Below are 13,268 nucleotides of genomic sequence, written 5' to 3'. Positions count from 1 at the left end.
CCTGTTTTCTTCCACTTTGGGACATCACTCTCTTATTTTAAGATGCACCCCAAGCACCATGTTTCCTGATCCTCCACCCCCACCCCCATTGCTAGAACGCCTCCCTCCCAGACTACCTGGTATTTAATAACTTTGTGTATGGAATATATTTATTAACTTTATACTATATATGTTTTCATGTGTACTTGTCTCCCCATTAGAAAGAAAGCTGCTTAGGCTAGGAATACCTTCTTTCTTTTTTACTCCCATCCACAGCCCCTGGCACACAGTAGGCACTTAATAAATGCTTGTTAATTGGATAACCACTTGGCAATGAGTGGAATGCTGAAATAGTGAAGCACCCTCAGTATAGTATTGAATGGAATAGTGAAATGGTGAATCCCCCCCTCAGCATGGGAAAAGACCTTACTTCTCCTACCATCCACCCCCACCCTGCACCCCTTCTATATTTTTAGAAACTGCTCTGCTGAGAAAGTAGAGATAAGAAATTACACCAGTAGACAGACACCTGCAAGGTCCTGTTTTATCTAGCTTTTACTCTCTTTTTGCTGAATACCAGTGTCAGGTCTCATGCCTGCCTTTTTGTTCTTTGTTCTCCGTTGCTGGGAAAAGACTGCATTTAGAATGTGAGCTCCAAACCCAGTCAATGGGAGGAGGAGCCAGTAGGGGGTGGGGGAACTCTGTGTTAGGGTCTATATAATTTGCTTTGAGCTGTATGCCCCTCCTCCCCCCCACACGCTGGCATCATCTTCAGCCACGCTGAGGTGTGTCCTTTGTCCTTTCTCGTGAGAAAGCAATACATTCCTTTTTGCCTTTTCTACAGCACGGTCTCTATTTTTAATGTGAGTAGTGGTCTCTGACCCACACAGCGAGGATGTGGTGGAAGAGATCCTGGTCCAGTTATGGGTGACCTGGCACACTAGATGTAAATGAATATTCTTAATATTAATAATATTCAACTTTGAGACCCTAGGATTCCATGGAACAAAGATCTCCACGCCCTCACAAAATCACTGCCCACCCAGACCAATCCTCGAGTCTGTCGCTAGAGGGCGGCAGCTGCAGGCGCTGTTCGTGCACGGCGTCCCCGCAGCTTGCCCCAAGGGAGCTACTGCTCGGGCTCCTCTTTATCCTGGGGCAGAAAGCCTGTTCTTTTCCCCACCCCACCCCACCCCACCCCACCCCACCCCACCCCACCCCCACCCCGACCCCCGCGCAGGCGCACCAGCTCCTTCAGCATACACAGCCTCGACTCTTCAAACCAAGTCACCCCCCCAACCTAGACCTGCGCCTGCGCATCAGGCTACTCTGTTCGGGCGAAGGCTCGCAGAGGCAGTTCGTGCGCAAGCGCCCCAGCCTGCTTAGCGCGCATTGCTCCAACTCCTAGGGGGCGGGGCTTCAGGGTGGCTTCCCCACCCTGGTCGCCAAGGCAACGGGCCCGGCTGCCCGGAAGCAGACCAAAGTACTCGGAGCCGAAGGCGGAAGTGGTCGCGGCGCGAGCTAGGGGAGAATGGCGGCGGGGGCGGCGGTGGCGGCGGGGGTGGCTGCCGGGGGAGGCCGGTGCCCCGAGGTGCCGTCCGCCTCCTTCCTCACGGCGCTACTGTCGCTGCTCGTGTCCGCGCCCCGACTCCTGCTGCCGCCCCCGCCGCCGCCGCCCGGGGAGCCCGAGGTGCCGCTGCCCCCTTCGGGCCTAGCCCTGCGGCCTGCGGCCTTGAGGCGAGACTGGGAAGGTGAGAGAGCTGTCGCCCCTGGCCGGGATCCGGACCCTGCCCCGCCCCGGGGTGGGGGGGGAGGAAATCCGTGACCCCCTCCCCCACCCCCCACCCCGCCCTACCTCCGAGCTCCGCCCCTCCCCCACCCGCCACCGAACATCCACGCCCTGCCTCCCTGAACCCCATCCAGCCCCTAGCACATCCTCGCCCCTCCCCTATCCCGATATTCAGACACCCCCGCCCCGCCCTCACCTGTCATCGGCACATCCGCGCCCCCCCCCCCCGCACCTGCACATCCCATCATCCCCCACATTCCACCCCTCCCTCTACCTCGGAACCACCTCTTCCTTGTCCTCCGATTCCTATTAACCCTCTCTCCTTGGCCCCTTTGCTGCCCACTCCCTTTTCATTCATTCGCTCGTTCTTTCTCTCCCTACCACATCGCTGCCCCTCTCCCATTCCCGATTCCTCTATCCCCCAGGCCTGTCACCACTTAACTCCTGCCCTCCATTCCCTGTTACACGTCATCCATGCCCCTCCTTTATCTGTGCCCCACGCTCACCCTCTCCATCCCTGTCACCCAAATCATCCCTCCATCCTTCTGGAAATAAGAGCTAACCTTCCTCTTCATCCTTCTCCCCCATCCTACTCTCTCCTTATCCCTCACCCACCATCCCTTGCAGCCATCCATGTCACTCCAGCCCGGCATGCCTGTCTCCCCTTAGGAGGTTCACTTCATTCCCGCCTCTCATGAAATCATCACTGCCCCTTCCATTCTCTTGCCCATCCTCAGCTCTGAAAGGACTGAATGAATAGGAGTCCATCTTCATCCTCCCTTCCTGTGCAGGTACCTGTTATCTGCTTCATCCTAGAGGTAGGCAGTACCACCTCACCTCCTGGTGCAAAGCACTAATCTGATCTCTTCTGCCCTTTCCCTATTTACAGTTCACACCTTCTTGATTAGAGGAAACTAGAGTTTTGGCTTAAAGACAACCCCTGGGCTGTAGCTTATTGGAGGGAGTAAAGATTTAGAGAGTAGGGAATTCTTGGTGGATTTTAAGCTCCTACTTTGTGTGAGGCATTATGAGAAGGGCATTTGCTATCCCTTCTTCGCATAAATCCTTGTCCTAGCAAGGCCAAGAGACATTTGCAAGACTGGACCAAGCACTCCAGGAACATGTGTAGTAGCCCCAATTATATCATTCATAAGTATTTCTCCAGCCTTGAGAGCTGCCACATGGTCATTTTCATGGTCATTTTTTCTTCCTTAAACAGTTGCTATGTGAGGAGAGGTCAGGATAACCTCAGCTGAGGAGAGGAGCACACAAAGGGCTAAGTGACTTACCCTCTCACTACACCCTGAAGCAGTCATTTAATTAAACCCCCTGCCCCTGGGAGGTAGGTCAGCATCAAAATTCTAAGGGAAAAAAAGGGTGGTAAAGCATATTGCAAATCCAGACTTCCCTATGCTGAAAATGTGGTTTGCCTCACTTGAGGCAATTGAGTTGCTTAGAGATGAAAGATTTGCCAAGTTCTGGACAAGGGAGGGCTTAGAACTGCCCTGCCCCCGCCTGCAGTCCTCGGTCACAACCTGGCCATTGCCCTCATCTTGATTCCTGACTATCCTCATTGCCTACCTGCCTTCCTGGGCGGGCTATAACCTGGCTCCCCCGCTTCCTGCCCTTGTCTTCCTAAACCACTCGCCTTCTCAGTTTACAGGCTGATAACCTACATTTTGGTCTATGAGCATCCCCTCTCCTTGCTCTCTGGCCTCGTCATCATCTGGCGCTTTGCTGGCAGCTTTGAGAAGAGTGTGGGTACTGTGCGCCACAGTTTCTTCACCTTGGTCTTCGCTTTCTTTTCTGCTCTTCTCTTCGTCCTGCTGGAAACCCTCTGGGCTCTGGCTGGCTTTGGAGGAGTAGAAGACCCCAGGGGTTTCACTCCAGTGGCTTTTGCCATGTTGGGTGTCAGCTCCATCCGCACTAGAATGAGAAGAACTTTATTCTTTGGGGTCCCTGTCTCTGCCTCGGTGATACCTTGGCTCCTGCTGTTTGCCTCCTGGTTTATTCCCCAAACCTCTTTCCTCAGCAACATCTGTGGACTCTTCATTGGCTTTATCTGTATCCTTACAAAAGGGGGCTTAGTGAAAAGTGGGACACACCAGTCTTGGTAGGTGGGGCAGTACAGTAGATGGACCCTGGACCATGAGAGAGTGGGCTGGATTCTCTGATTGACACTTAGTGTGCAGCCTGGAGTAACTCCCTTAGGCCCTCTAGGGCAGCATTTCCCCACCTGGAAGACAGGCTTTCTAGGGAACTGATGAAGGTGACTGATGTTAAGAGGAAAGATGGGAGGCAGATCTGAGGGAACACCTTTAGAGCTGCCCTGTCAATAAGTTTTTCTGAATCACCTCTTAAATACCAGCTACTGTGCTAGGCACTGAAGATAGACAATAGTGAAACTGCTCTAGTTCTCAAAGAGGTTCTGTTCTATTGGGGAGACAACATGGACCCAAATAGGCAACTACCAGAAGATGGGTGCCAGCGGACAAAGGCATTGGGAAAGACGTTTTGGAGAAGATGCTACTTGAGATTTTCAGGAGGGGAGCCCAGCGAGTAAGAAGGGCATTCCTAGGATAGGGGACAGCCCAATACAAAGGCCTAGAGACAGGAGAGAGAATATGCCTGTGGATAGCAGGAGCCTAATTGGACTGGACCATAGAGTGTGTTTGTAATTAGTCTAGAAAGGGAGCCTGTAGTCAGTGTGAGGGGCTTTGAATGCCAACCAATACATTTGGTCCTGGAAGTAGTAGGGAGTCACTGGAGCAGGATCAGACCTGTGCCCCAGGCCGATCACTTTAGCACCATTGTCAAGTCAGCTAGCATTTATTAAGTACCTACTGTGTGCCAGGCACTATGCTGTCTGTATTTGATCCTGAGGGTAATAGGGAACCATTGCACTTGAGGAAGATGGTTTTGACAGCTGAAGAGAGGATCGATTGGAATGGGAACAGGCCTGAGGCAGGGAGACCAGCCAGCAGACTATTGCAGCATTGGGTGATTGGCTAGGGGCAGCCTTCAAGAAGAGAAGGGAGCATCTGTGAGAGAAGTAACAAAGGTAGAAATGATGGGGTGGGACAACTGGATGAATATGGGGGCAGTGAGAGAGGGAGGAGCTGAAGCTTACACCTGGCTTCAAGGCTGAGTGCCCAAGAGGATATTGGTACCTTCAGCAGTAATAGGTAAATGAAGGAGAAAGGCATCGAGTTCAGTTTTTGACATGTTGAGTTTAATTAAGATGCCTACTGGACTTCAGTCTTGGCAGTTGGAGATATAAAACCTAGCGGTCAGGAGAGAAGTTAACTGGATCTAGCTTAGAGAATTATAAGCATAGAGGTAATAATTGAATCTATGGGAGATGATGAGATCACCAAATGAACTAATAGAAAGAGAGAAGAGAAGAGGGCCTAGAACTGAGCCCTGGAAGACACTCAAGGTTACTGGGCGTGACTTGGACCAAGATCCAGGAAAGGAAACCCAGAAGGAGTGGTTAGACAGGTGGGAGGAGAATCAGGAGGGAGTGTATCATGGAAACCTAGAGGGAAGAGTGTCCAGAAAGAGAGGGTAATGTCATGTCAGAGGCGGTCTTTGAGGCTAAGCATTGAAAAAAGACCATTGGATTTGCTTAAGAGATAATTGGTAACTTTGGAAAGGGTAGTGATGAGGAATAGCAGAAAGGATGAGATCAGAAGCCAGAGTTACAAAGAGAACAAGAGGAAAGGCAGTGGAGGCACTGATTGTAGATGGCCTTTGCAAGGAGTTCAGCCACAAAAAGGAGAGCTGTAGTGGGGCTGGGTGGATCAAATGTGAATTTTTCAAGGATGTGAGAGACTTGACCATATTTGTAGACAGTAGGGAAGCAACCAGCAAACGTGGAGTGACTGAAGATTAGTGAGGGAAGGGGAGGTCTGCTGGAGAATGGGATAGAATGGTATCTCTTGCCTTGACAAGGAGAAGGTCCGATTGGGGATGGTGGCAGAAGACATCTGAGTGATATGAGGTGGAGAGAAGGGGAGAAGAGAGAACCATGGAAGGTGTGAGGAGACTGGTGAACTGATTACAGAGGTGTGAAAGGATTGCCTGTTCACATTATGTAACATCAATGTGTGGTGAACCCAGTTAGCACAGTTTTGTCCATTTCACCAGCTTGGGTCACATGTGGGCACGTGAGTAGGAGCAGAAGCCAAGAATGGTGGGACTAATCTCTTCAGTAGGATACAGGGCCCTCTGAGGACATTGTACAGTGCACTGGTTCACCCAGAGGCTAGGGTGGGGAAGAGAAGAAGGAGCCAGTACAAGGCTGGTAGCCTGGGAAGAACTGAGGGCTTGTGAGGACTAAGAATAGGGCTTTGAGTTGAGAGGGAGAAGCAGAACAACATTGCAATTAGATAAAGGAAATTCAAAGCCTATCGTCGTGGATGTGGAACATTTGTGGGTGACAGCTAGATCAAGGATGTGGTCTGCCATCTCTGTGTAACTGTGGTGGGCCGGAGGAGTAGGGCATGGGAAATGAGTTCCAGTTCAGTTGGGAAGTTAGGATATTTGAGGGAGTGTGTTCAGGTCCCCTAGGATGAGGAGTGTAAATTGCAAAAGGCTGAGACTGGATGTAGGGAGACTGATGAGGAGGCTGTTCAGATAGTCCGAGTGAGAGGTGATGAGTAGTCTGAATTGGGGTGGTAGCTGTGTCGTTGGCAATAAAAGGACAGATGAGAAAATTGATCAGACTTGACACATGGTTGGATAGATGTGGGTGGGAAAGAAGAATTGAAGATGAGGCTAAAATTTCAGGATGGTGGCATTCAGCAGAAGGTTTGAAAGTCACAATGATCTGTGTGGACATATGGAGTTGGAGATTCCTCTGGGACATGAAGCTGTCGAGAGTGAGAGCCTTTTCCACGGAGGTGATAATTGATTCCATGGGAGCTAATGAAATGGGGGGTGGGGGGAGGGGAAGAGAGGGAGAGGGAGAGAGAGAGAGAAGGAGAGGGACATATGGGTCCAAATGGTGATCCAAGAAAGGAGAAAGAGAAGGAGTGGCCAGACAGGAAGAAGAACCCAGTTTCCCCAAAATTCAGGGGAACGAGTCCAGGAGAAAGGAGAGTGTCAGGCTGCAGAGAGATCCAGAAAGATGAGGCCTGACCAAAGCCCACCGGCTTTGGCAGGGAAGAGATCGGAGGTATCCTTGGCTAGAGCAGTTTGAATTGAATGAAGGGTGGGAGCCAAATTTCCGAGCGTCTGGGAGTGAATGAGAGAAGATCAAGAAAAAGCAATGATTATCAACTGCTTTTTTTAGGAATTTGGCTTTGAGGATAACAGCTTGAAAGGGGGCTGGAGACCACGGAGGGTTTTTGAAGGACAGGGAGAAGGCTGTTATTTATAGCTGCAAGGCTAGAGGAAGTTATTAGCAAGAGAATGATTGAGGGGGTAGCCTGCCACCGGAGATATGAAGGGATGGGATCCTCTTATGGAATCATTTTTTCCAAGACCTTTCCCCTTTAGAAATCTTCAAAGCTCATTTTGTACTCAAGGACAGAGTATGCACAGGCCTCTGCTTCTCCCTCCTTCCCCTCTAGGAAGCCTCTTAACAGCTAAGTTGGCCACATCTCCTCCACTCCTCTCTTAAGGTCTGCATGTTCCATTGCCCTTAGGAAAATCTGACTGAAATGACCAAATGATGGCCAGCTTCTTTATTCCTGGTCTTTAGTTTTCCTCTATAAAAGAAGGACTGCTTAGGAAAATTGTCTCCATTGAGGCCAGTCATTCTCCAAGTGTGGTGTGGGGATCCCTTGGGGTTCTACAACTATTTTCATAAGAATACTGAGGTGTTTTAATTGTTAATTTGATAAAGATTAGTAGGTGTAATTTGCATAAACCAAAGCTCTTTGGGGGTCCTCAGACCAAAGGGTTGAGATCTGCTGTTTAGATTATGGGTCCCAACTGCCTGATAGCTTACAGACCTTGATGTGATTAATAGCGGGGGTGGGGGGAGGGGAAGAGAGGGTGGGGAGGGGGGAGTGCATTCGCACAATACTTGTGGCTACTCATCCCTCTTGTACTAGAGTTTGCTTTCATGCCGCTTGATGGAGCAGGTGGTCTTTTATCTGTGTGCACCAGACTCAGCTGGTAGCTGTACTCCAGCCTAGTCCAGCTCATCTCTCCCCTGCTCCCCACTCCTCAAAGTTGCGGGAGGTTTAAATTAAGCAAATAAACTTGCAATCTAGTTGGGGGGACATGCACACAAATCATTTTAATACAAGTTAGAACATAAATGGCAAGGTTCCATAGATAGAGAGCCAACCTAGAACCAACAGGAACTAGGTTTGAGTCAGACCTCTGACATACTGCCATGTGAGAGCCTGGTGTGTCATTGACCAATGCTCTAAGACACTAAGTTACAGAGAAGTCACCAACCCGATTCTTTATCTGGAAGCACTCCATCCCAGTGAAATCACAGGTCTAGCCCCTGTCCAGAGGATGTGGGAGAGATCAGTGGCGTTCCGAGAAGCTTGAGAAGGGAAGTATCAGAGAAAGTGCACACAAAAGGTGAAGGCCCTTGAAGAATTTCTACAGCTAGAAATGGGAAAGAGAGAGAAGGCGGCTTTGTCAAGTGTGGGGAGATTGTGTAAGTGGGAAGGTCAAGGCAAGTGCCAGGGCCAGTAAACCAGTCATGGAGGGCAGCAGAAAAAAGACTGGAGGCCCTTGGGGATGGCCTGCAGTACTGAGCCTTTAGGGATTTTTTCATAGGTAATTGGGAGGAGCTAATGTGTGGTGATGAGTAATTAGACAGAATCATTGGAGAGTTTACTCTCGAGCAATAAAACATTTAAAAAATACACAGAAGGAAGCAAGTACATTGGCAGGCAGGGCACTGTTGGAGCTGCCATGCTAATGTAATATATACTTTTTAAAAAAACTGTATGGAACAGCGATTCACATTTTCACATGCAGTCCTCTGTGCTTTGTGCATGGAAATATGCTAATGTTTATCAAATTTATAAGAGGTAGTTTAAAAGACCTTGCTAATAGTGTTTAGGGAGAAACCAATTTGGTGACATGTATAGACCAGGTGAGAAGACAGGGTTTGAGTGAAGGGGTGTTGAGTGGGAATGGAGAGAAAGGATTTACAAAACTTGGAATGGGCATGCCCGTGGGGCAGAGGAGGAGGCCATGGGGAAATAGCTTGGACCCAGGTGCTCGGAGCGATGGTGGGGGAAGTGGTGGATGTGTAGAGTTGGATGTTCTGATGGGATATCCAGGTGAAGAGGTGTCTGTCTGAAGGTTAGGGTGTGGATTATGCCCTTGAGGAGAGAGATTAATGCAGTGATGCCAGTTTGGGAGCATCCCTGAGTCAGAATAGCCTCACTTCCTGCCATGGAATGTTGGCACCTGCACACATTTCCCTATCACCCATGTCTCTACACCTCCACACAGTTGGGCAGAAGCCAGGCCTTGACACCTTCCTCTCCTGTGTTCCGGCCCGGTTAGATCAGAGATGTAGACTTGGAAGGAAGCTCAGAGACGATCTAGCCCAGCCTCATTTCCAGGCCCCAGAGAAAGGCCTCACCTGGCTTAGGGGAACCAGCCCAGCCCCCCCAACATCACACTGCACTTAGCCAGCCAGTGTGCCTGTTGTTGATTCTGTTGATCTCTGTCCCCGTCTTCCCAGCAGTGATCCAAATCCTCAATCATGACATTTTTTTAGAGAATGGATTTCCTGCCAGTTGAGGTGGACGATGCCACCCCAGGTTGGGTCGGGGACAGGCAGCTGAATGGAAGTACAGTATCATGGTAGCTGGGCAGCATCATCTTACTGACTGGGTGGGAGTTCAGAGGAGCACCTCCCTGGTCACCACCCAAAGGAGGTGGGTTCTGGTGTGTTCTGGAATGGTTCAAGTCCATTTTCAAGGTACAACACCTAGTTTGGCTCCATTGTATGGTGTGGTGAAGGGTGACGGAGCCCAGAAAGGTTGGCAGTCCATTGGAGGCCTTGCTGAGTAGCATTGTTAGGGAGGAAGGGGAAGCCTGGATCATCTCCCTTTGTCCTGTTCCAAACCCTAACACATGATTCCTGTGCCAGCACTTAAAGGGGGCCAAGCCAGAGAAGTTTCAACTGGTTATTGTTGAGAGGAGACATCCCTTGTAGATTCAGGAGTCACAGCACTCTGTAAAGCTTTAAGCAGGATGTCTGAGCATCTAGAATTTCATCATGTGCCGCGAAGGTGATCATTGTTCCACGACATGGTCAGTAAGGTCTCTAAGGAGAACCGCCCAAGGCTCTAGGGGAGCTGACCTACTGTCAGAGGTGGAACTGGAGCCTGCGGGACTAGCCTAGCCCTCTATCTGCCTTTCCAGTAAACTTAAAAACACTAAATCAGCGTGAAGTGATTATCCTGGGATGGGGAGCATTTTAGGGCCTCTACTAGGTGCTTCCACTATTCTTAACCCGCTGCTTCAGATGGTCTTGGTTACTGTTCATGCCTTGATCTCTCGGAGTCAGTTGCACTGAAACTAGATCAGAAGTTCCCCTTCAGTCTGTTGAGGCGGGCCACGGTGCTCAACTATGTTTCAGGATCTTCAGTTGAAAGAAGAGCTATCCAGACCAGGAAGTAAGTACCTGACCTTCCAATACTGTTCCTAGAGGGATTCCTGAGCTTCAGCTTCTCAGGATATGGTTGCTGTGGCCTCTGGCTGAGGGGAAGTTGGGGCCCCGCCCTGGGTTTGGGGACTTTGGAAACCTGTGCAAAGATGTCTTAGTCTTTGATGAATCAAACGAAAGCACTGGGAGAAGGGGGGAAATCAGAAATGCTTGAGTGCCATCTGAAACAAACCCTAAGGTGGATGAAGCAGAAAAAGGCCAGGGTGATGTTTGTGCCGTGTCTGCCTTCCTCTGGAGCTGCCTCCAGCCCCTCCAGCTGGGCTGGGCCAGATGTGGTTTCAAGGCAGGTGAGTGGGCTGGCAATGTGGACACCAAGAAGAGGGGACAGGTGCTTTCCCAACAGCTTTCTTCCTCCCTTGTTTTGATCCTCTCTAGGCTAGAATATTTGGGGAGTTCTTCTTCTGTCTCTCCCCAGCGGCAGCCCTTTTTTCAAATCCTGCCGAAAGAGCCAAGCAAGTGTGCCACTTTTCCCTATGAGCCCGCCATCGCAGGCCACGTGGGAATGTGTGGCTGACTCCTGGAGCCTGGACTCCAGGACCCTGGCTGAGTTCGGGACTCCTCGTTTCTCACTCCCCATCAGGCTTTGGCAGCTCCTGGAGCCCTTTGCTAGATGTGGGCCATGAGACCATCTCCCTTTGGAGCTGGGGAGGGGAATAAGAATAGTAGAGCAAACTTGTCCATGTTATTTCTGATTCCTAACTCTAGGAATGGGCCTGGAGGGAGGAGACCGTTAGAATGGCCAGCTCCAGTTAGGTTTGTAGCTGAAATTTTGTTCCCGATTCTCCTTTTTCCACAAGCGGACACTCTGGCTGCACATGAGTAGGTTGAGCCTCTGAGTGGTCTCCTATTCCATTCACCTTGACCCTTGTAAGGTATTAGGGCTCATCAGCTTAGTCACAGACTGTAAATCCAGTGACCTGCCAGCTGCTGCTCCACCACTGATTGATGGGACCTTGAGGAAGCCACTACCTTCTCTGGGCCTCTCTCCCCTTCTGGAGACCACTGTTCTCTACATTTGGCAATGAGGAGTAGTCAGTAAACATGACTGTAAAACTCTATATTCAGCCAAACGTTATATAGCTATAGATACATCTGTGTGTATCTATGCCTATATATTTATCTAAAAGCCCTTGGGTACTGGCATATACATATGTATGTATGTGTGTGTGTGTGTATTAAACCTGAATCTATATCCTAGTACTCAAGGGCTTTTTCCCTTTTCTTTTTGGAGCTGTTTGTACTTATCAATGTCAAATGTAATGACTACTTCTTTCTCTTGGCCCATTTTAGGATTAATCCAGTCCCAGGATCCTACCCTACACAGACTTATCACTCTTACCCCATGCCGACCCTCCAGGTCATTCAGATGCAGCAGCATGACAACACCCAGAGAGTGGGACCCTGGCCAAACAATGAACCTAGGAGCCCACCTGCCCCACCTCCCTACCACCCGGCTTCTGGCCAGTTTTATGTACAGAGCCCCTTCGGCATTGCTCCTGTCTCCTCTAACTTCTACCCCGCTGTCTCCTGCCCTTCCCAGGGGAGCTGCCCGCCACAGCCTCCAGTCCGCCAAGGGCCAGGGCAGCCGACCCTGGGCGACAGCGCAGCCTCAGCGCCCGCGGAGGGGTCAAGGGTCCAGATGCAATGACGGACTCTCAAGGAGAGCGGCCTCGACTCACCACATCTGAGTCCTTGCCCATTCCACAAGGAGACTTCATGGGTGAAGCCACCACAGCGACCTGTCCCTTCTGGACTCAAACTCCTGTGTGGCCACTGGCTGCTCCTCGTTAGCTTTTCTCTTTGATGTTTTGCGTAATAGCCCTTGTGTGTGTTTGTGTGTACCTTTGCCCTTATCTCTCAGACCATCACACCATGTTCTCCCAACCTTTTATGGCCTAGAGCTAATGAGCTGGGTCAACATAAATTTTATAGTAAAGCATGATCCCTGGGAGTTTGGACCAATGTACTGTGTTAATTATTTTTTATTAAAAACATGAAGCTCCAACACAGGTGCTTGACACTTGTTTTCTTTTTCAGTTGAGAGGAGGGCTGGCACGCCAAGCTCTGACCAGTGCTTTGAAGGGGCTTCTGCTGGGGGCTGGACTAACACCCACGGCCCTCTTTTTCTTCTAGGCATCGTTACCAGTACTGCATTGATACAAGTAAAGTGCCCAGCCCTGAGAAGAGAGTGGTTCTTAGTTTGCTTAAGGCTTTGCCAGCTGCAGTTTGATCTTCAGGGAAAGATTGGGAATAGCAGGGATCCATCTCAGTCACTTTCCTTTGATTAATTCAGATTTGTTTGTTTTGTTAGTAGTAGGTGGTTTTCTTCTCATCTAGAGAGGAAGTTCTTCCAGGATTGGAGGAAGGAGGTAGAGAGAGGCCATTACAACCTTCTAAGGGTTGAGATTTGACAGTGGAGCCTGTTAGCAGAGACATCTGCCAAAGGAGAGAGGGACTAATGTCTCCGTCCTGCTGCAGGGTCTGTTCTCCTGATCTATCAGGACCTGTAATAGAGGGCCTTCTGGGTGAAGCTCTTGGATAAACAGCTTTCCATTCCCTGGGCTGACTTGCTTCAAAACAGGTGAGCTGAGATGAGTTCCTAGTCATCCCCATCTAAATTCCTTACCGGGCTGGTGGCTGTATTGATGGAGAGAGACCAGGCTCCCCCAAAAGGCACACCTGAGTCTGCCTCTTTCTAGCGTGAGCTAACCTGGACCTAGTTATGTGTGAGGCTACTTCCTCCTAGAGCAGAGGTTTAGGGAAAGGCCAGAGCCCATCTCCAGAAAAGAAATTAGCTGGGGTGGGGGTTGGGGGGTCAGGACCAGGGTCCCCTAGGGAAAT

General features: G+C 50.2%; 1 protein-coding gene across 2 annotated transcripts; it reads left to right on the top strand.

Annotated features, from left to right (window-relative positions):
• Nucleotides 1-1,454: 1,454 nt before the first annotated feature.
• Nucleotides 1,455-12,432, top strand: RHBDD2 (rhomboid domain containing 2). 2 transcript variants are annotated; one of them, XM_036767903.1, is made up of 4 exons: nucleotides 1,455-1,730; nucleotides 3,425-3,832; nucleotides 10,227-10,377; nucleotides 11,718-12,432. In XM_036767903.1, exons 1-4 carry the CDS (start codon nucleotides 1,511-1,513, stop codon nucleotides 12,073-12,075), a joined length of 1,137 nt encoding a protein of 378 aa, XP_036623798.1. In that variant the 5' UTR covers nucleotides 1,455-1,510; the 3' UTR covers nucleotides 12,076-12,432. The 2 variants fall into 2 exon arrangements, with proteins under 2 accessions (XP_036623798.1, XP_036623799.1); XM_036767904.1 differs by having other exon boundaries at nucleotides 1,469-1,730; nucleotides 11,968-12,432.
• The last annotated feature ends 836 nt before the right edge of the window (nucleotides 12,433-13,268 follow it).

This window comes from Trichosurus vulpecula, chromosome 7 (genome assembly GCF_011100635.1).
Source record: "Trichosurus vulpecula isolate mTriVul1 chromosome 7, mTriVul1.pri, whole genome shotgun sequence".
NCBI classification, from domain to species: Eukaryota; Metazoa; Chordata; class Mammalia; order Diprotodontia; family Phalangeridae; genus Trichosurus; species Trichosurus vulpecula.
This window is presented reverse-complemented; position numbering and strand designations above follow the sequence as displayed.

Bases quoted from the DNA above. Each gene is read 5' to 3' on its own strand.
- RHBDD2 (XM_036767903.1), top strand. From the start codon at position 1,511: ATGGCGGCGGGGGCGGCGGTGGCGGCGGGGGTGGCTGCCGGGGGAGGC. The intron at 1,731-3,424 runs GTGAGAGAGCTG...TCGCCTTCTCAG, and splicing joins CTTGAGGCGAGACTGGGAAG to TTTACAGGCTGATAACCTAC. The intron at 3,833-10,226 runs GTATCCTTACAA...CCGCTGCTTCAG, and splicing joins ACTCTTCATTGGCTTTATCT to ATGGTCTTGGTTACTGTTCA.